The sequence below is a fragment of the Lissotriton vulgaris genome, unplaced genomic scaffold, assembly GCF_964263255.1.
Source record: "Lissotriton vulgaris unplaced genomic scaffold, aLisVul1.2 SCAFFOLD_1773, whole genome shotgun sequence".
Taxonomy (NCBI): Eukaryota; Metazoa; Chordata; class Amphibia; order Caudata; family Salamandridae; genus Lissotriton; species Lissotriton vulgaris.
Genome location: NW_028254130.1, coordinates 36,735 through 59,224, shown reverse-complemented (window position 1 = coordinate 59,224; position 22,490 = coordinate 36,735). Strand labels below are relative to the sequence as shown.

The following is a 22,490-nucleotide window of genomic DNA, read 5'->3' as shown; positions in this document are numbered from 1 at the left end:
TCCAGTGCCTGGCAGAGAACTTCCATCCCAACAAATTATTTGATGAAACAGACTTGTTGAAGAAGGACGGATGGTATTGTAGATAGCAAAATATTAAGGCAGAGCACTTACTTTTAAAAATAATGCACATTGCTGATAAGGTTTGCTGAGAAGAAACAGGCTGACGAATGCAAGCTGTCTCAGAGTGATGGCGCATGGGCACAGCATTTAATGGGAGTCTCTTTGCCAGTGTCAATATGCAAAACAACGGGGTAACCCAGTATCCCTCAGAACCTGGGCCTATGCACTATGAACAACAATTGGTTCTGTCGGGTCAAACAATTTCTTTGTGGTATTAAATATTTGAGTAAACATAACTAAGGGACACACACAGAAACAGAAACAACGTATATTATTCAAAAAGATCATATTTTACTTTATATTATCAAATTATTCAGAAAAGGTCAAAAATTACCACAACAAACTAGGGAAGACTGTCTGATAATTAGATTGGTGAAGCGGCACATGTGAGCGTGATTAAAGTGACATAGTGAGTGTGGGGACAAAGTGACGAAATGTGTGTATTAAACACAAGAGTGACATAATACTGTACACCTATTTACAATAAAAACTCTTTTGAAGACAAGCTCCAAGTTCAAATTCAAATAAACAATAGCACCAGCTAGAAAATGTAATTATGTGAATTTATGCGCTAGCAGGGCTGATTTTATTTATTTATTTATTTATTTATATTTAATTTTATAGAGCGCACAGCTACCCGGAGGTTTCCCGGCGCTAAACCAATGAGGAGAGTGTACAGTAGCAGAACTAAAGATCAAAAAGCCATGTTTTGACATCCCTTCTGAATTTTAGATAGTTGGATTCCATCCGAATGGATAAAGGAAGAGAATTCCACAGGGATGGGGCCAGAAAAGCAAAAGATCGACCTCCCATTCTGGCTCTCTTCGTCCTGGGGATCCGGAGTTTATGTTGGCTAGATGAACGAAGAGTGCGTGAAGGAAGGTACGGATGAATAAGAGATTTCAAATACTGGGGGGCTTTGCCAGTGTTAGTTTTGTGTACAAGACAAAGAGCCTTGAATTTACATCGATTGTCAATGTTTAGCCAGTGAAGACTACGACGGTGCAAGGAAGTGGAAGATTTATAAGGTAGTTTGCATAGGAGACGGACTGCCATGTTCTGAACCGTTTGTAATTTCCGAATGACCTCTTTGCCCGCACCCAGAAAGAGAACATTGCCATGGTCCAGGTGAGATGTTATTAACGCCTGGACTACAGTTTTCTGGGTTTCAAGAGGAAGCATCCAGGTGATTTTCCTCAACCATTTGAGGATGGTTGTACAAATGGAGGAGACTTTCACGGCATGTTGTCTCATGGACAGCTGATCATCGAATATTATTCCCAGGTTACGAGCAGTTTTCGAAGGGTTGGGAGGAGTGCCCATTTGAACAGGCCAATGGGAGGGTCCCCATAAGGCAGGATTGTTGCCAAATAGGAGGAGTTCCGTTTTCCCTCCGTTCAGTTTGAACTTATTATTGTACATCCAAGAGGCAATATTGTTTAGTCCATGACAGAGGGATGATGTAGTGGAAAGATGACTGGTGGAGAGGGAAAAAATAATCTGTGTGTCATCTGCATATGAAAATATAGAGAGCCCTGCCTGCTCTGCAATGTCCGCTAAGGGTCGAACATATAAATTAAAAAGAAGGGGGCTTAGGATGGAGCCTTGTGGGACACCATATGCAGATGTATGAATTTTTGACATTGAGGTGGCCGAAAAGACTTGAAATGTCCGATCGGACAAAAAACTAATGAACCATTCAATGGCAGAATGAGTGATGCCAGATGTTTTTAGAGTGTTAATCAAGATGGGATGGGAGACCGTATCAAATGCGGCACTTAAATCTAATAGAATAAGTGCCACGGTCTCCCCTCTGTCTACCAGATGGCGAATGGTTTCAGAGACTCCCAGCAAAGTGGATTCTGTGGAAAAACCAGAACGAAAACCAGATTGTGAGGGATGTAAAATGTTGTGAGATTCAATATGGCTAGTAAGTTGCTTGTGTATATGTTTTTCCATAATCTTGGAATAGACTGGAAGCAGGGAAATTGGTCGGAAGTTGGCGGAAATACTAGGATCGGCATTGGCCTTTTTGAGCAATGGTACAACCATCGCATGTTTCCAGGAGTTAGGGACCTTAGCCTCCCTAAGAGATGTATTCAATAGATCCACTATGAGTTTTAGGGAGGGTGGGACAAGGGTAAGCAAGATTTGAGGAGGGAAGGGATCAAGAGGGGAACCAGATTTAATGCTTTTCACTAAGTTAAGTAGTATGGAAGGAGTCAGTGGGTCCCAGACCTTAATCTCCGCCCCTTCCAGCTGGGAGAAGTCTGCGGCAATAGAAGCAGTAGGTTCAGAAACTGGATGAACATTAGATGGACCAAAATCGGCATATATACTCTCGATTTTGGAGACAAAGAAGTCTGCTAAGGAATCACATTGTGATTTATCTAAACAAGGGGCCTTGGGTTGACTGGTGGCACCCGAGATTTCCTGCACTACCTTGAACAAGGCTTTAGGACGATTTTGAGCGTTCAGGATGGATGAATTAACATATTCAGTTCTGGCAGTTTTGCAGAGGGAATGGTATTTAGTTAGAGCAGCTTTATAGTGAAGTTTAGCTTGTGGGTCGTAGTCTGAGCGCCATTTTCGCTCAAGATGTTTGCAGCTGTTTTTTTCTTTTTTTAGCTGATCATTAAACAAAGGGGCCGGAGGGTGGTGTATATTAAATGTCTGCTTACGAAGTGGGAGACAAATGTCTGCAGCAGATGTAAGCCAGCGATGAATGACGTCTACTTGATCAATGCTACTGATCTCAGTGAGGGGCATAGAATCAGACAAAGCAGAGTTGAATTTGTTGGAATCTAATTTCTTCCAGTTGCGGGTCATTCTAGGTTTAGGGGCGATAGCTAGGTCATTAAGGGAGTGCGCAAATGAAATGGAAAATTCTAGCACAAAGTGGTCAGACCACGGGACAGGTAAGGGGAGCTTACAGGATACTGCATCCAAATTAGATAGAATAGGGTCGAGCAGATTGCCCGCCTTGTGGGTAGGGTCTGAGTTGTGTAGGGTAATATTCATGGCCGCTAGGTCAGACAGTAAGTTAGTGCTAATTGGGCATGTTGTATCGTTAAAATGAATGTTTAGGTCACCAACAATAATGGATGGAGCATGAATGGAAAAACAACCATTGACGTTTCGACCCGGACATGCGATGCAGCCACACTGAAGACAGCCATAGAGACCGCAGCTTACAGCAAGCTCGCGACTGACACTGGTTGCATAGTAAGGGCTAGCTCACAGACAGCAGCTCAAAGCGACCTTCCGGCTAGCTCTGGTTGCTAGTAAGTGTTTCTAGCATGAACATGCAGGATTCTTTAAAGGAGGGAAACATCAGCAACTTCCCTTTTTAAAATGTGAAACAAAACCATGGATCAGGTTGTATAGATGATGGTTCTCTTTTAGCTGAACAAGATAATCTATGCGCTCTACTGCTGACATATTTATTACTCCAGTAAAATTAAGTCATGAAGTATAAAAACAGTAAACGTTTCAGAATGGTGCTGGTAAATTGAAGTTTAAAAAAGTAATACAATGATAGCTATTGAATAAATGCATTGATAAGTTGATGTAAATAAGGAAAAAGGACACTGATGCAGTAAATTACGTTATTTAGTGCGATGCACAGCAGACAAACTCAAATGAGCTTCAGGTGACGTCTCACCTCTTCTCTATGGAACTCTCCTACCTCTTCACCCAAAAGAGGATTTCAGGTATTGGTTTTCATCCCTGCGGTTGAATAACTTCACTCTACTCGTCCACTACTGCTAAAAACAGGCTCCTGGGTAGTGAATGGCATTCTCTTTAATTTAAGTAACTCTTCCCCTCCCAATACAATTTTGTGTGAATCTCAAGCAATACTGAGTGGTGCACAAAAGCAAAAATTAAGTTTAAATAAAATATTTCAGTAGGTCCCTCTAGTTCTATAGATATTTAACTCTCACCTTCAGTGGCTTAGATCATTCTGCTGACACTTCTCTATCAACAGAGCTCTCCTCTTCTACTTCCTTAGATGTTTAACTCTCACCTTCAGTAGCTCCACATCCTGCTGCCGACACTTCCCCTCTATCTCTGTGATCAGGTCTCGGTGGGTGGATTGCTGCTTCTCCAGTTCACGCAGCTTCTCTTGAATGTTCTTCATATTTTCTTTATGCTCGTTTTCCAGTTTACTCAGAAGTTGTTGCTCTTCCTTGTCCAGAAACTTTTTCAGGAGCTCAAATGTACCACGGATCTCCTCCACCTGGTTCTTGAAGTTTCCCTTCATTAAAAACAACAAAACAAAGCATATAAAGTTTGTATTTGTATGCCACACCCAACTGTAATCACACTGTCTGCATCTGACACAAACATTGGTGTGTGCTTACCACAAACATACACATAGAATTATACACCTAACCATTTGTGAAGCAGAACACAGTCAAAGACATATGCAATAAACTTGAGCAACAACTCGCAAACAATTCAACTCTCTATCACTCATTATTTTATCCATCTCCCAGCACAAAGTTTAGAACTGATTTACTGGTAATATAGGCTGTAGGCCTTTAAAACCCATCAGTAGTGGATTTACTTAAAAAAAAAACATTTGCAAAATAAAAAACTAGAAAAGGCAAACTTAAGTCTATACAATTACACACACTTACAGGAGGCTCTTAACTATTCAGTGACATACTTTGCCAAGAGTGGAACCATCCAGTAATCATTTAATGCTGGGAGGCTACAGCTGGCAAGAGCAATGGACATGGACTAGTGTGGTAAGTTGTTGTTTAGCCCCAGTGAACTCCTATCACAGAAGGTTAAAAAGATTAACATCCCAAGTATGAACAAAATACCTCTGCAAAGATATACCACACACACCTATCGAATGTTTCTATCTGCAGATGTCTGCAACATGTCTTGTAAAGTGGCTCGTAAAGAAAGGTGACCTGGACACCAGTATCCATGTTTTCCTTGTACCAATGTGCTTCTAGCAGTACCGAGATGTGTACTCCGTGGCACAATATACCCTTGGTTACTGAAAGACGTCCTGAGAGTTTCCAGGTGACTCCAGCCATCTTCGTAGTTTTAAGATCGGACCTGCAGGCAGCGCACATGCACTGTCGCTATGGAGACAATCTATTGAATCTAAAAAGAAAAAATTCTAAAAAGAGCCTTTTAGCCCACCCATTACTTACCATTTGTTAGGATCATAATACTCTTCTTTGCTGATTCTAATTCGACAGCGTGTGAGAGGCGTCACTTCCTGTCTCAATTAATTTCCTTGTGTGGAGCATGGACCAAGTACACATCGATGTACCCAATTAGTGTCCATCAGCTGCTCACGCTGTGATTGAGGTAATATTTTTTTCGTTTTTCCCATTTTTATATAGCCGGACCACAACCTGTGTAGTGGTTGCTTAATTACTCGTGCTCGTCGCGCGATGTGCACGCATTCAACACGTTATCTTTTGATTATGCATCCACGCGCGATGTGGTCGCATGCATTGTATTATTATTTGATTATGCATCCACACACGATGTGTCCGCTCGGTGGTTGCCTTCAACGTGTGGTCAGTCACCATTGAGGTTTGCCTCTGTTCATCACCACCCCCTTTTCTGAATCATTTTGTCCACCATAAGCGTGGAAGGGTATACTCAGATGTGAGTCCCTTGCTCATTGCACCATCAGGATTCAAGCAAGCCGGGCCGACGACAGCTGAAATGCCAGAAACCGGTCCCCGGAAGCTTGTTTCCTTCCCAGTATAAGAATTGGTTTGGTAGTTTGGTTTGCCCTGTTCCCATCATGCACTGGGACAGGAACAGACTAATTTGCATGTAGCCAGGTTCTGAGCTGGGATGGTGCAGTGAGCTAAAAACGGTGATGGATCAAGCCCTGATCTTTGGACTGGGTAAGAGTGGTCTGCTTAATTCAGACACTCTGTTCATCACCACCCCCTTTTCTGAATCATTTTGTCCACCATAAGCGTGGAAGGGTATACTCAGATGTGAGTCCCTTGCTCATTGCACCATCAGGATTCAAGCAAGCCGGGCCGACGACGGCTGAAATGCCAGAAACCGGTCCCCGGAAGCTTGTTTCCTTCCCAGTATAAGAATTGGCTTGGTAGTTTGGTTTGCCCTGTTCCCATCATGCACTGGGACAGGAACAGACTAATTTGCATGTAGCCAGGTTCTGAGCTGGGATGGTGCAGTGAGCTAAAAAACGGTAATGGATCAAGCCCTGATCTTTGGACTGGGTAAGAGTGGTGTGCTTAATTCAGACACTCTGTTCATCACCACCCCCTTTTCTGAATCATTTTGTCCACCATAAGCGTGGAAGGGTATACTCAGATGTGAGTCCCTTGCTCATTGCACCATCAGGATTCAAGCAAGCCGGGCCGACGACGGCTGAAATGCCAGAAACCGGTCCCCAGAAGCTTGTTTCCTTCCCAGTATAAGAATTGGCTTGGTAGTTTGGCTTGCCCTGTTCCCATCATGCACTGGGACAGGAACAGACTAATTTGCATGTAGCCTGGTTCTGAGCTGGGATGGTGCAGTGAGCTAAAAAACGGTGATGGATCAAGCCCTGATCTTTGGACTGGGTAAGAGTGGTCTGCCTAATTCAGACACTCTGTTCATCACCACCCCCTTTTCTGAATCATTTTGTCCACCATAAGCGTGGAAGGGTATACTCAGATGTGAGTCCCTTGCTCAGTGCACCATCAGGATTCAAGCAAGCCGGGCCGACGACGGCTGAAATGCCAGAAACCGGTCCCCGGAAGCTTGTTTCCTTCCCAGTATAAGAATTTGCTTGGTAGTTTGGTTTGCCCTGTTCCCATCATGCACTGGGACAGGAACAGACTAATTTGCATGTAGCCAGGTTCTGAGCTGGGATGGTGCAGTGAGCTAAAAAACAGTGATGGATCAAGCCCTGATCTTTGGACTGGGTAAGAGTGGTCTGCTTAATTCAGACACTCTGTTCCTCACCACCCCCTTTTCTGAATCATTTTGTCCACCATAAGCGTGGAAGGGTATACTCAGATGTGAGTCCCTTGCTCATTGCACCATCAGGATTCAAGCAAGCCGGGCCGACGACGGCTGAAATGCCAGAAACCGGTCCCCGGAAGCTGGTTTCCTTCCCAGTATAAGAATTGGCTTGGTAGTTTGGCTTGCCCTGTTCCCATCATGCACTGGGACAGGAACAGACTAATTTGCATGTAGCCAGGTTCTGAGCTGGGATGGTGCAGTGAGCTAAAAAACGGTGATGGATCAAGCCCTGATCTTTGGACTGGGTAAGAGTGGTCTGCTTAATTCAGACACTGTTCATCACCACCCCCTTTTCTGAATCATCTGGATGGAAGCATCGCGCATCGGGTGGAGTTTACTATTATATGGAAATAAACCTAACTTCAACTTCTCTACGTTTACCTGTGGATTCTTCAACGTAACATTTGGCGACGACCGGGATTAAACTTCACCCATACCCACGCAAGAATTTTTCATCAAATCCTTGATGTGTAATTAAAGACGTACCTGACCAGGTTTCACTCCGTGAAATATTCCGGTGAGACTTTCAGCGGTTTTCATCGAGGAACAAGGTATGTCGAATATCTTTCTTCAATATGCGCGATTGGCTTAAAACTTTATCTCACAAGCGTGAGGATTGGCCATAAAAGACTGCTTTATCTCACAAGCGTGAGGATTGGCCATAAAAGACTGCTTTATCTCACAAGCGTGAGGATTGGCCAGAAAAGACTAAGGCTGAGATCGTCTACTAATCTGCTTTCTGCCTGTGACTCAGCTGTAATTTGCCCGTTGGATATCCAATTACTATTGGTCCCTGTTCTTCACGGACGTTTTGTGGGCGTCACAAGCATTTGAGATGTCAATTTGATGGACATCAGTGCGTTGTTACAGCGACACACACGCTTTCTCATTTCAATACCTACTAAATTTTGGAATTGAATCTGTCATCGGTGCGGCATCTCAGCGACACGCACGCTTTATGGATTTCCTTATTTCAGCGCATTTCCACAGCGACGCACGTGCTTTGGGAATTCATTTATGGTAACTATCAGCGCGTTACTACAGCGACGCGCATGCTTTTCCTCATTCAATTTTTATAATTCCAGCTCGTTAACACTGCAAATGAGAATTTATTTATTGCGCCTATCTGCGCGTTGCTTCAGCGACGCGCACGCTCTCCTTAATTCAGTATCACACTCGTTTTGGGAAGATTTGTTCTTTCATCTTTAAGTTTATTTTCACATACTAATTATTTTTATTGTTTTGGTCACTCAATATTCTTTACTGTTTGTATTGGTGTTTATTACCACATTTAAAGGGGGTGCTTTTAGCTGAGAGAGGGTACTTTGTACTGTTTATTTTACTATGGCTAATTTACATTTATAGCAAATTACTCAACCCCCTCCTTTTTTGAGTAAACCTGGGAGCCCTGAAATAATTTGGAAAGAATGGTTTGCTTTGTTTTAAAACCATCTTATTGCTATAGATGCTATGGATTTTTCCTCTGAACGCAAATTTGCAATCCTTTTTGGGTGTCTTGGTCAAGCAGCTCAACGTATTTTTAAAAGTATTCCTCCAATTCCTCCTTCTGCTCAAAGTGGTGACCGTCATTGGAATGTATATCTTGAAGCAGTGGCTCGTTTAAAAAAACAATTTGCTGAAGAGCCGAATATTATGTTAGAAAGACATAATTTTTATGCTAGGAAACACAGAGAGGGTGAAAAAGTCGAAGAATACATTTCTGCACTTTTGGCAACCACATGTGAGTTTGGTCCTCTTTGCGATAACTATATCAGGGACCAGTTCGTTTTCAACTGTTCTTCACGGAAGATTAAAGAGAGGATTCTTGGTTGCAAAAATCCATCTCTGAATGAAGTAATCGACCTTTCTTTAAGCATTGAACGTTCTGCAATTACAAGTAAAGTAATGGCTGACGCTTCAAAAGGTGGAGTCAATTCAGTTAATATTACTGATTCATGCTAAGACAGTTCTGTGTGTTCTGTGAATGTTAAAAACAAAAATGTAAAATTTGTTCAGAAGAAACAATCTAATTTTTGTTACAGATGTGGATCAAAGAACCATTTGGGGAACTTTCAAGGGTGTCCTGCTATTAACAGACGTTGTGTCATTTGCAAAAAGATGGGCCATTTTTAAGTTGTTTGTAGAAATTTGAAGAAAACACCTACAGTTAACTATGTAGAATCTGATGATATTGATGATTGTGCCAACTCTTTTAGTAATATTGTTGTCACATTAGATGATATGGTCAAGTTAGTGACATTAAAGGTCCTTTATGCTCTGCTATAATTGATGACATTCCTTTACAGGTGATGGCGGACTCTGGTTCTCCTTTCACTATTTTGAGAGATTCTACCTTCTATGATTTATGGAAAAGAAAAGTTGAATTGTTGCGTTCAGATGTAAACCCGAAAGCCTTTGGGGAAAAGGACATCAACATGATTGGGTATTTTGAGGGTTTAGTACAATGTTAAGGTAGAGAAACTGTTACCAAAATTTATGTTGCTGAGAAAGGCAAAAATATAGTTGCTGGAAGGATCTTGCCCGCATGGGTTTATATTTGGTTCCTGGGGATGATAATCCAGTTAAGGTTGGGGATCTTCCTGTGTCAAGTGTGGAGTGCATGTCTGATAACCAATCTTTTGATGCAAAACAGATTATGGAGAAGTTTAAACCTGTGTTCAGTAAAGTTGGCAGTGTAGAGGGTTTTGAGCATAGGATAAGATTGGTTCCTGGAGCTCAACCTGTAGCTCATAAGGTTCGATCTGTCCCTTTGAGTGTTCGTGCAGAATTAGAAAGTTCTTTAAACGAATTGTGTGAGCAAGGAATCATTCAGCCAGTTGATTCTTCACAGTGGGTGGCTTCGATCGTGGTCGCTCGCAAAAAGACCGGCGAAATTAGGCTCTGTTCTCATTGATCGACTTAAAGTCGGCTTATCATCAGGTCGCATTATCAAAAGAGTCTCAGGAGTTGACTACTTTTATCACTCCGTTCGGAGCGTTTAAATTTTTACGCCTTCCTTTTGGTCTAGCTTTGGCTGGGAGTGTCTTCCAGAAGCATATGGATTCCCTTTTCAGGAAGGTGGTTGGAGTTCAGGCTTACCTGGATGACATTTTGATTTATGCTAAGTCTTTAGAAGAGCATAATACAATTTTGAGACGTGTTCTCACCATTTTGATGTCTAAAAAGATGACTGTACGCGGTGACAAGTGTAAATTTGCTGTTAAAGAGCTAGATTATTTGGGCCATACCGTACCTCGTGAGGGGATTAAACCAAAGTTCTCGGTGATTAGAGCCATAGAGGATGCCAAACCTCCATCTGACAAAGATTCTCTCAGATCTTTTCTCGGTCTGGCAGAGTACTATGCTAGATTCGTTCCTGCTTATTCTCAATTAGTTGAACCCCTCTGCGGCTTATTGAGGAAAGGCTGCAGCTTCGCTTGGTCTCCTGAATTAGATAAAGTTTTTAGTGATGTTAAAAAATTGATTGTATCTGCTAAAGCTCTTCACGCTTTCAGGGATGATTGTCTTTCTGTCATCACAGTTGATGCAAGTATCACTGGCTTGGGTGCAGTATTAACTCAGAAAGTAGGGAGCAACGAACAGACAGTGGCTTTTGCTTTGCGTTCGCTTAAGACGTTTGAGACTAGATATAGCACCATTGAAAGGGAAGCGTCAGCTTGTGTATGGGCAGTTCAGAAATTTAAAACATATATTTGGGGTCGAAAATTTGAGCTAGTTACCGACCATAAGCCTCTTATCTATATTTTTAATAAGGTTAATTCTTCATGTATGTCCGCTAAATTGATGAGGTTGGTTTCTAAGTTACAGGAGTTCCATTTTGAGGTCAAACACATTAGTGGTGGTAAAAATTTTAGGGCCGACTGCCTTTTGAGACTTTCCATGATTAAGGATGATGATGAGGATATCTCTGCTGAAGATATTGAATGTGTCACCATGTGAGGGTGATCCAGTGCTTCAAAAGGTTATCCACTATTCGACTCTTAGATGGCCGGAGCCTAGGTGTCTGGAGGGTGAATTGTGTAGGTTTTCGCAGGTTTCTGATGAGCTCTCGGTTGAGAATAATATTGTTCGCAGAGGTGACAAATTTATTCCTCCATTCAAATTACGGCCTTTGATCATAGGTGAAGCTCGCAAAGGTAATTTAGGGATTACCAAAACCATTATGAGGATTAAGGAACACTACTGCTGGCCCTCTTTGGATGTACAGGTCAAGAAATTAATTGATTCTTGTCCAGAATGCCTGGTCTCTGATAAACTTTGGCATACAATGAAAGTCCCTTTATCTCCAACTGAATTTCCACATGTAGCGTGGGAAAAAGTCGGTATTAATTTTTCAGGTCCTTATTCTGTTTTAGACCAGGAGTGTAAATATGTTATTTTATTGGTTGATTATTATTCCAAGTCGATGTATCATGAATTTGTTAAAACACCAGACTCCGACTCTACTATTTCATTTTTGAAAAGAATTTTTGATGTAGAGGGTGCCCCTAAGATGCTTGTTAGCGACAATGGCACTCATTTTGTTTCTGATAAGATGGGGAAATTTCTTAGTGATCTGGACATTAAACAACTTGAAGTTGCTTTATATTCCCCATCTTCTAATGGTTTAGTAGAAAGAGGGAATAAAGTGATTAAGGAGGGCATTCAAACAGCGTTGTCTTGTGGAATGAATGTGATTAATTTCATTAGAGAAGGTATGGCATTACAACACTTCTCCACACTGTACTACAGGAGTCTCTCCTTTTACTTTGTTGAGGAACAGAGGTTCTCATTCTATTTTGTTTCCTTCCTGGCTTCAGAATTTATCCGGGGACAAGGAAATTGATCTGGGCGCTATTCGCAAAAGAGTGGATACCAAACAAATACATATGAGAAAGAGTTTTGATCCAAAGTGTAATGCTACTCCTATTGATATTTCCATAGATGACTGGGTTTTGATCAAAAAGCCTGTCAAGGTTAAAAAAGGAGAGTCTAAGTTCTTTCAACCCTTAAGGGTCCTTAAAGTTAGTAAGGGTGCTGCTATCATCGATAGTAAAGGTTGGTGGAACAAACGTCATCTTAGAAAAGTTTCTCATCATCAAGCGAACATCATTAGAAACAAGAGGAATGAACCTGTTGAGGATCTTGATTGGAGCCATTGGTTAAATACTCCTGTTAATGTGAACGGAAGTGTTGATACACATGTTCAACCTGCCAATATTTGTGTTAATTCTCCCAATGCTTCCTCTTCACAGGTCATTTCTTCTCATGGCAGAACCATCAGAGCACCTAGAAAGTTCGATGATTTTGTCAGATATTGAAGTTTGTTGGTTCTTTCTGATGAAAATTAGTTTTTATATTTCTTTTGTTTTTCTATTTATTGTTATAAGGGGGAAGGTGGTGTAGTGGTTGCCTAATTACTCGTGCTCATCGCGCGGTGCGTCACGCGATGTGCACGCATTCAGCATGTTATCTTTTGATTATGCGTCCACGCGCGATGTGGTCGCATGCATTGTATTATTATTATTTGATTATGCATCCACGTGCGATGTGTCCGCTCGTTGGTTGCCTTCAACGTGTGGTCAGTCACCGTTGAGGTTTGCCTCTGGATGGAAGCATCGCGCATCGGGTGGAGTTTACTATTATATGGAAATAAACCTAACTTCAACTTCTCTACGTTTATCTGTGGATTCTTCAACGTAACAACCTGACCTGAAGTTATTGGAGCTCCTTACAAGAGCACAGTTCACATTACTTTTTTGTAGTATGAGAGATTAAGTGATTTGCCCAGGATCACGGGATGCTGAGACGAGACTCGAATCTGGTTCTTCCTTTTGCGATGGTCAGTGCTGTTCTGTGGTCGCAAAAATTTTTTTTCGGGATGTTGCACTCTTTTTAGGGCTGCACTTTTCACCTAACATAACACAATGTTTCTGAAGGTCATTATCCACAAGTCAGATATGTGGTGTTACTGCCTCCTCTCTCACATATAAACTGTAAACAATGCTCTATTTGTAGGTTTTGTCTGCTTGTGAAATCTCTTGTATTAAAAAAAGAATATCTTAAAAATGGGCTTAGAATCCACCCAATGATTACCTGAACTTACCATTGGTTGATTCCAACTTCACTCTAATTTACATGCTTCTGAGAGGTTAGCACATCTACTTTACACGTCTTGTTCCTCTGCTTTGCCTGTCCACGCAGTGGCACGGAGCTTGGACCAAGCACAGCTTCAGGTCACTGGCCAATGGCTACTGGCCAGAGTCCTTCCACTTACACTTGTACAACTGGAGGAGAAGCAAGTGCTGGCAATACGCACTGTGCTCTGGTGCCATTACATTGTACTGTTGCAATTAAATTCAGATTTCCACTCGTCTATGGCACACTACTCTACGCCACTGTGCTCCCCTCTAATCTACACTGCTCTGCTATACATCACTGTACTCTATGCCGGTCTTCTCCACCCAATCCACTCTATGCCGCTATACTCTATGCCATTCTACTTTACGCCATCCTACTTCATGCCACCCCACACTACGCTACCACACTCTATGCCGCTCTACTTTTCTCAACGTCACTCTACCCAATGTTACACCACTCAACTCTAATCCACTTTTTCGTCCACCACTCCATCCTACGACACTCCACTCAACTCCTCTCCATTCTACGCAATGTCACGCTATACTACTCTACTTCACTCTGTTCTATGCCACTCTTCTCTATGTCACACCACCAACTTTTAGCCATGTAGAAAAGTAGCCACACTTCTGTACAAAGAGGCTAAAAGACATTGGAAAAGCCAATAGCTCTCATATAGATGCAATCAATTGGTTTCGCCAATGCTTGTTTACTTCTACAGTCTGTTGTCCCTCCTCTTGGACCAACTTAGCGGTTCTGGTGGCTGCCCTATGAGACTTGTTTTACTGCCAGGCAATTGACTAGTTGAAAGTCAGTTACATTAACCAGATTGTTAGAATCGTGGCACTGAACAACAAAGTGATGGTCTTCTCCATGCAGTCGAAATGGTCATTTCCATTGTTATGTGCTCGAGTTAGGCCCAAGTAGCAATGCTGCACATTTTTCTTACATCGTCTTCTCTCTGCACAATAACATTTATGGTAACCTTTTGCATAAATTTGTGTGTGTGACAATGTTGTATTAGTTCCTCTGAAACTGTTTTCTTATACATCTGGCTTCACACAACATTATCATGATGCCTTGAACAGTAAGCACGAGGCCTTTATGCACGCTGTTCAAATGGCGTTCCATCTTCAACCACGGGGCGGATAGGACCATCAGCATATCCACATAAATGCTAATCTGCCTATACATCACACGGATGTTTTTCATTCTAAATAAAGTACCATTTCCGGGGGTTAGCCAGAGGAGACACTTCTGCTGACATCGAGGGGTGCCTGCCTACTGAGGCTTCACCAAGCAGCTGCCTAACATCTCTGTAAGGGGTTTCCAGTTTGTGACCAAGACAGGGTCCTTCATTCTTCCTTGCTCGTTAATGGGGTTAGATCATCCTATGGGGGGGGATTCTTGGCTATACACCAACATACACACTAGACGCACAAAGAGTGGAGATTGCATAGTAGGAGTACGCCTTATTACTACCTTGTTTTCTATGCCTGCATATAGACACTGTTCTTAGCACCATGGTGGAACTAGATCTGCTATTTACTATTCTGGTGCTTGTAATCACCTTTCTATGCTTCGGTCTACTGATTATCGCAGCACATGTATTCTATACAGGAATAACTTTACTTCAATAAATATATAGAAGAACGTCCCCTTGTGTATTATTTGTATATTTCTCCGAGAACAAGAGAGCAGGAGCGCCTGAGCAAAAGTTTTCTAGGTCTGTTACCTGGGGAATGAGGTTTGTCATGTTCAGTGGTTGCCAGAAACCATTCACTCCCTGTTTGGGTTAGGGGGGCTTATGGTGGCACTGTGAGCCAGCTGGTCTCTATACCAACCTATTTTGCGGGCTGCCTGGAATCAGTCTAGGTACCTCACCCAAAGTTTATCTTGTCCACAAACGCACAGATCCTATGGATTAGTGGGAACTACACAACACCATCAGCCTTGGCTTACCATCTAATTGAAATTGTATGTTTCCCTGCTCTTTTTGTATTTTCAGGTCTTTCTCTGCCCCTGTCTGGTGAGCACTTATCTCTCCTACCACAAGGTCTGTCATGAATTCCCACCATATCTCCTATCTCCAATTCTGACAGTCAGAAGTACTGCCTTGTCTCTCAGCTTTATTTAAATCAGAGCCCCTCCCCCGCTCTCATCTATCTACAAATACAGTCAGGAAACCTCTCACCTCGACCTTAGAAGCGGTCCTGCTTTCTTCGGCTGCCCAGATCTGCAGGCTCTCCAGCTCCTTTTTCAGTCGTTCCACGTGACCATGAAGTGTTTTCTGAAAAACAGTACATGTGTTAATCTTATCCAACATCTATTCTGCATAACAATATTTAGCTAAATTTCTCCAAGCAAGCATGAATATTTCATCTTTGTAGCTGCCCTATGATGCCACAGACTGCATTCATTGAGATAAATACAGTCCACAATGTACTCTTAGGTCATTATGTCAAGTTTCTGCTTAGACACACTCTTCTTTAGGCTTCAAAGGTGCACATCGCCGTTATATGAATGTGACGCCACATAGACAATTCGTATTCTCCTACCTCTCCACAAGTTCTTTTCTGTTTGTCCTTCTTAGAAATCTTCCTCAATACATACAAGAGTCTCATCTGCGGCAGACATGCAACGCCTCAAACGCTGCCTGCACCTTATCAAGACCGGATGACCAGCAGCTACCTGAAGCTCAACACCACCAAGACAGAGATCCGGTTATATACAGAGAGCAGCAAGCAAGAACCAGTACAAACCCGGCTCAATGACACAGACCTGCAAGGATTAGAACCCAAACATTTCCCCCTATGGCAAGCCACTCCGATGCGCACTCAGCACTGACCTCATCCTCAAGGAACAATTCACCAAGAAAAAACTGTCTTATACCATGTCTCTACTGAATAAAGTGAAACCATCCCTCCTAGACAGGGACATCATGACTGCTCTTCAAGCCCTCACATTTGCTCATCTGGGCAGTGACAATGTCCTAATAAACTGTCTTCCAGATCCACACTGGACCCACCTTAAAGGCATCCAAAATACTGCAATACACCTTATGAAGGGCATGAAAAAATATGACCACATCACTAGGCACTGCATATCTGGCTGGCAAGCTCAGCATCTCTCAGCACAACCTCGGTCATGACAATATCAGAATGAAGATGAAGAAAATGCTAAAATAAATAAATAAGCAACCTGCCTTCATTATCTCTGCACCCAGATGCAGTAGCAAGAAACCAGCTACCGCTCCAATCAAGTTGAAGGCATCTACGCTTTTCACACTGTACATTGTGCTTTTAGCTCTGTTTCTGCTGTACAACTACCAGATACAGCAAGAAGCACTCAAGAAACATACTCACCAAAAATAATAATTAAATTGAAGAGGATTTTACCTTTAAAAATTTAACAAATAGATTGATAAAGGAGGCCATGCCTTTATTCCCAATTGGTACACTTCAGTATGAAGCTCATCCACCAGGTTGCTCCTTAACTGCTCACTAACTCTCTGGATACGCATCTTATCCTGTATCTCCATCTCCACACTCTATGGAATGTTCCGCTACGTACATTACAGCTTCAAGGATACCACACACTTCTCTCTTTGCGGATTTTACAGGTTTGGCCAAGTCTAAACTTTTCCAAGAAGCGAAATAGGAGCCTACTATTTTCCAAAACATATTCTAGAAGGCAAACAACATTCCTATTTACAGATAACAATGAACATTTGTCTCCTGCGTCTTCCTTGTACATTTAATTCACCACACGGCCTGCATGCTTCTTAGGTTTCTCTCTGTCCTCTTTCTCAGTTATTTTGTTCTTCCTTAACCTATCTCTTTGCATAGCATCTGATTTTCCATAACTTTGTCACTCGCTTTAACAACTCCACTCAAAATGTATACATGTGAATCCTGTATTGTAACTGCATTAAGTGACCAACTTTATCACTTTAATGGGTTACAGAACTTAGGGCCATATGTATCATCAAACTATTTTGCATTTCCTAAATAGCGAATTTTAAGGAATCGCTATTTAGGAAATGCAAAATGGTATGTATGAACAAAATCGCTTTTTATTTGCGATTCCTTAAGATTCCTTATTTGCGAATTCGCATTTTGCGAATTCGCAATTAAGGAATAATTTCCAATGCATTCCTATGGGCCAAGAGGCCCATAGGAATGAATGCAAAATAATTCTCAAATTGCGAATTCGCAATTTGCTAATCGCAATTTGAGAATTATTGCAAGGGTGCAGGGGTGTCTCAAAGACACCCTGCTGCACCCCTGAAAAGAACATGTGTGTGCATATGGCGCACATACATGCCCTGTGGGCATGTGTGTGCATCATATGCCACCTTTAAAAATGCCAATTTGTGCATTTCTGGAAGAATTCGCAAGTTACCATCAACTGAAAGTTGGTGGTAATTTGTGAATTCTTAAACAAAATTCGCAAGCTAAAATTGCTACATACATAGCATTTAAGGAATCGCAAATTTGCGATTCCCTAAATGCTATGGAAAAATAAGGAATCGCACAAGTTTGCAATTCCTTATTTTGGGAATGTTTCATACATTCCAAAGCGTGCAAAACGGCCGTTTGCGAGTCGCAAAGGCCGAAATTCTGTGAATTTCAGCCTTTGCGATTCAAAAACGGCTTGATACAAATGGCCCTTAGGCCTTTTCTCATTTTGCACCAATGCATATCTTCATTACATCCCCTATACTTATTTTTTGTAATCCCTTTTGATTTCTTCTAGTAAAAATGTTCCTTTCATTATCAAATCTTACTTTCTCTTTACCCACTTTTCAACTTTGGTGGCATTTTTCAACATTCTTTTCTTTACACAATCTGGACTCACAAATGAGTTTAGTTTCCTCCCTTTGAATAGCACAAAAGGTATTCTTCCCAGGACAGTATGCAAGGATCTCTATTTGCATCCATTCTCTTCTATTACTCTACCCTTCCATTTGCTTCTGGGTAGTGCAATGCCATTTTCTTATGTATGTTTGCAGGTATGTCAAGTCAAGTCAAGTCAGAAAATTTATATAGCGCGCTACATACCCAGAGGGTCTCAAGGCGCTTGAAGAGGGGTGAGGAATTACTGGTCAAATATCCACGTTTTAAGTTGCTTTCTGAATGCTAGGTGGTTCTGAGTAAGGCGAAGGTGAGTGGGAAGTGAGTTCCAGGTTTTAGCTGCCAGGTAGGAAAAGGATCTGCCTCCCATGGTGGTTTTGTTGATGCGAGGTACAGTGGCCAGGGCTTGGTTGGATGATCGTAGCTGGCGTGGGGGGGATGTAGAAGGACAGTCGTGTGTTGAGGCATTCTGGTCCGATTTCGTAGAGTGCTTTGTGTGCTTGGGTTAGGAGCCGGAAAGTGATCCTCTTATTGACGGGGAGCCAGTGGAGATTTTTCAGGTGACCAGAGACGTGTTCTTTGCGCGGGATGTCTAATATGAGCCTGGCTGAAGCGTTCTGTATTCGTTGGAGTTTTTTCTGGAGTTTGGCGGAAGTACCGGCGTAGAGGGTGTTTCCGTAGTCCAGTCGGCTCGTGACCAGAGCGTGGGTGACCGTTTTCCTAGTTTCGGTGGGGATCCAACGAAATGTTTTTTTGAGCATGCGAAGAATGTTGAAGCAGGATGAAGAGACGGCGTTGACTTGTCTATTCATTGAAAGTGAGGAATCCAGGATGACGCCCAAGTTCCGTGCGTGGTCCGTCGGGGTGGGTGCTTTTCCAAGGGCTTCTGGCCACCAAGAGTCGTCCCAGGCAGAGGGGGATGTGCCTAAGATAAGGACTTCTGTTTTATCTGAGTTCAGTTTCAGACGGCTGTGTTTCATCCATTCGGCGACTTCTTTCATTCCTTCGTGAAGGTTAGTTTTGGCGGTGCTAGGGTCGTTGGTGAGTGAAAGGATCAGTTGAGTGTCATCCGCGTAGGAGATGATGTTGAGGTTGTGTTGGCGTGCGATGGCCGCGAGGGGGCTCATGTATACGTTGAAGAGGGTGGGACTGAGTGAGGATCCTTGGGGTACGCCGCAGATGACTTCAGTGGCCTCTGAGATGAATGGTGGGAGGCGGACTCTCTGGGTTCTTCCGGTGAGGAACGAGGTGATCCATTCCAATGCTTTTCCTTGTATTCTGATGTTTTTGAGGCGCTGTAGAAGGGTGCTGTGGCAGACTGTGTCGAAGGCTGCGGAGAGGTCAAGGAGGATGAGGGCGACTGTGTCTCCATTGTCCAGGAGGGTTCGAATGTCGTCTGTTGCTGCGATGAGGGCGGTTTCAGTGCTGTGTTTGGCTCGGAAGCCGGATTGTGAGGAGTCGAGGGATTTGTTTGTTTCAAGGAAGGCGGCGAGCTGGTTGTTGACCGCTTTCTCGATGACTTTGGCCGGGAATGGAAGGAGCGAGATGGGGCGGTAGTTTTTGAGTTCGGTGGGGTCAGCTGTGGGTTTCTTCAGGAGGGCGCTGAGTTCGGCATGTTTCCAGCTTTCCGGGAAGGTGGCGGAGTTGAACGAGCAGTTGATGACATCTCGGAGGTGTGGTGCTATGATGGAGTCTGCTTTGTTGAAGATGTGGTCAGGGCATGGGTCAGTTGGGGATCCTGAGTGGATGGAGTTCATCAGGCGGATGGTGTCCTCAGTGGAGATTGGGTTCCAGTCGTTGAGGGTGTTCAAGGGAGGTGGGGGTCCTGCAAGGGGTTGGGTGGGTTGGTCTACGGGTTGGTTGTCGAAGCTGTTGTGGATGTCTGCGATTTTGTTGTGGAAGAATGAGGCTAGGGAGTCGCAGAGGGCTTGGGAGGGGGTGATGTCGTTGGAGTTGGCCGTGGGATGCATGCCTGTATATATTTGTGTAGGTATGTATGTATGTGATATTTCAATAGCACAAACCTAGCAGAGAGAGGTCTACAGGATCACAGACAAGCATAAAGTCAGCGCGTGATAGGAGAGGAAACTGGGTAGTGGATGGTTAATTCACTAATTTGTAGTGTCCTTTAAAGAAGTGTTGCTTAAAATGTTTTCTGAATTGGAGCAACATGGAAGATGAAGTGATAGATATTGGGGTAGAGTTCCCAATACTGAGAGCATACATGAAAAAGGCCTGTGTCCTTGTTTTTTTTCTTCTTTTTTACACTTCTTAGTCTGATGGCATCCTGGCTGCAGGAGTGCAATGGACCACCTGAGATGGTGAGCTTGTCTGATCCCTTTTTATTAATGTCCCTTTTTCTTTGTTTTAATCAGGAATGCAATTAACTCTCTTTACTTATTTAATTGTTTTTTATATTATCTGTACCATGTATTACTTTTATGGTTTTAATTAACCGAATAAAGTTTTTTGACTGACTGACTGACTGAGAAGGGAGGCTTTGTAATTGATGCAAATGGTTCTGAAGATCGTGCGGGCCAGTAAGAGGAGCCAATGGAATTTCATCACAATGGGGGTGATGTGATCATGTTACTTCAAGCATGTGTTACAGCGTGTAGGGTGCCCTCAATTGGTGCCAGTGTGAAGGCTGGAAGGTCATGGAATAGGGCATTACTAACATCCTGACGCACGAGTACAAAGGCTTGGAGAGCACTTCTGAAGTTGTTTTCTGGAGTAAATGGCCTAATTTTATTTAGAAGAGATAGCTGGTACCAGACCTCTTGTTTTTTAAAATGTTTTTCTTGAGGGTGAGGTTGGCATTGATAGTCACAGTGAAAGTTGGGGTTCAGAGGTAGTTCAAGGAATCAAGCAAGGTTTGTAATGTTTCTTATTTGTGGTTTTTGGGGAACAAAAGGAAGTCAGTCTTGACTGGGGGAAGCTTCATGGAGGAGCTGGATATCTGTAACTGGATGAATGGCAGGCGGTGTCTGAGGAGTTGGGTGTCTGAAGCAGAGGAGTCTTTCAACTACAGCTGTGTATCATCAGCATATTGGTGAATCGTGATGCGGTGATCTGTGAATAAAGGACCAAACAGCTCCATGAAGAGGTTGAAGATTACGGGACATCATGGAACCATGGGGGACTCTGCAGGTGACAATGATCTTTTCGGACCTGGGGTTGCCCATGTGAACAAACAAGTGTTGGTTGGAAAGGTGGGAGGAGAACCATTGGAGGACACTGGCAGTACATCAGATTCTGAACTCCAGGGAGCATATGAGGATGGGAAGGTCAACTGTGTCGAAGGCAGCTGAGAGGTCCAGCAATATTAAACTGTGGGCTCACCTTTATCAATGGTCAGGAGGGCAACATCTACGATGTGCTAGGTAGCGGTGTCCGTGCTGCAGTGTCACCTGAAGCCAGAACGGGATTTATGCAGGAGATGATTAGCATTAATGTGATCCTGGCTTTTTTACAATGATGTTACCAATGAACGGTAGGTGGGTGATGGGCAAGTAGTTGGCGTGGTCATCAGGGTCTAATATAAGCTTTTTTAGGAGTGGGAGGATCTGGCCTGTCTTGGGAGCTTCTGTGAAGATGCCTCGAGTGAGGGAGGGATTAACAAATCGAGAGTTGGGGTGAGAAAGCCTCCCTAGAGAGCTTTGGTGAAGGGCCAGGGTAAAGAATCTTCTTCGTGAGAACATGATAATGCAAGTTGAGTATGTTGGTGAGATCTGAAAGACATGAGCTTTGAAGGATGACCATTTTAGAATTGTAAAGGAAGGGCTGGGCTTCAGAGATGAAGCAAGCATGTTTTTTTTTAATGGTCGCTTGGATCTTTTGCATTTTCCCACTGAAGAAAAGGTTGCACTTTTACCTGGAGTGAGGAATAGGTTGATTCAGCAGGAGGTTGGTGCAGTGCTTCACTGTCTTGAAAAGTGTTCTGCTTCAGTTAGTGGGTTTATTGGTCGTGTTGGTAAAATACTTTGCTTTGACTGATGTGATGAAGTGTTTTAAGTGTGATGTGGAGGGTCTTCAGTGTCATGAGGTCATCAGGAGTTCTGTTTTCCTTCCATTATCTTTCCTATCTGTGGATGTATCATTTACTGTCAGCAAGGACTTTAGAGTACCAGGGTGCTGAAAGCTTTGGCATGCACTTGCATGTTTTATTTGGGGTGTGGATTTTTACAAGTTTCCAAAAATGTGTTAAAACTGTTTAGAAGGGTATATGGTGTCAGATGTGGAGTTGATGGGGTTGAAAGATGGGTTCAATCATTAAGTTGTCTAAAGAGAAGTCTTTGACCTTGGTTTGTGGTAGGATGCTGGGCAAGGGGATAGGGTTGGCTAAGTGGTTGG

At 42.9% G+C, this 22,490-nt stretch overlaps 1 protein-coding gene across 1 annotated transcript in view; it reads right to left on the bottom strand.

Moving 5' to 3' along the window:
• The window catches only part of LOC147660658 (E3 ubiquitin-protein ligase TRIM39-like), a 130,666-nt gene that overhangs the window by 96,771 nt on the left and 11,405 nt on the right, over positions 1–22,490 (bottom strand). The window contains exons 2-3 of the mRNA XM_086951554.1: positions 15,476–15,571; positions 4,148–4,378 (exon numbers count right to left, since the gene is read on the bottom strand). Of these exons, the coding sequence (XP_086807680.1) occupies positions 4,148–4,378; positions 15,476–15,571 (327 nt within the window). The remainder of the gene's footprint in view (positions 1–4,147; positions 4,379–15,475; positions 15,572–22,490) is intronic.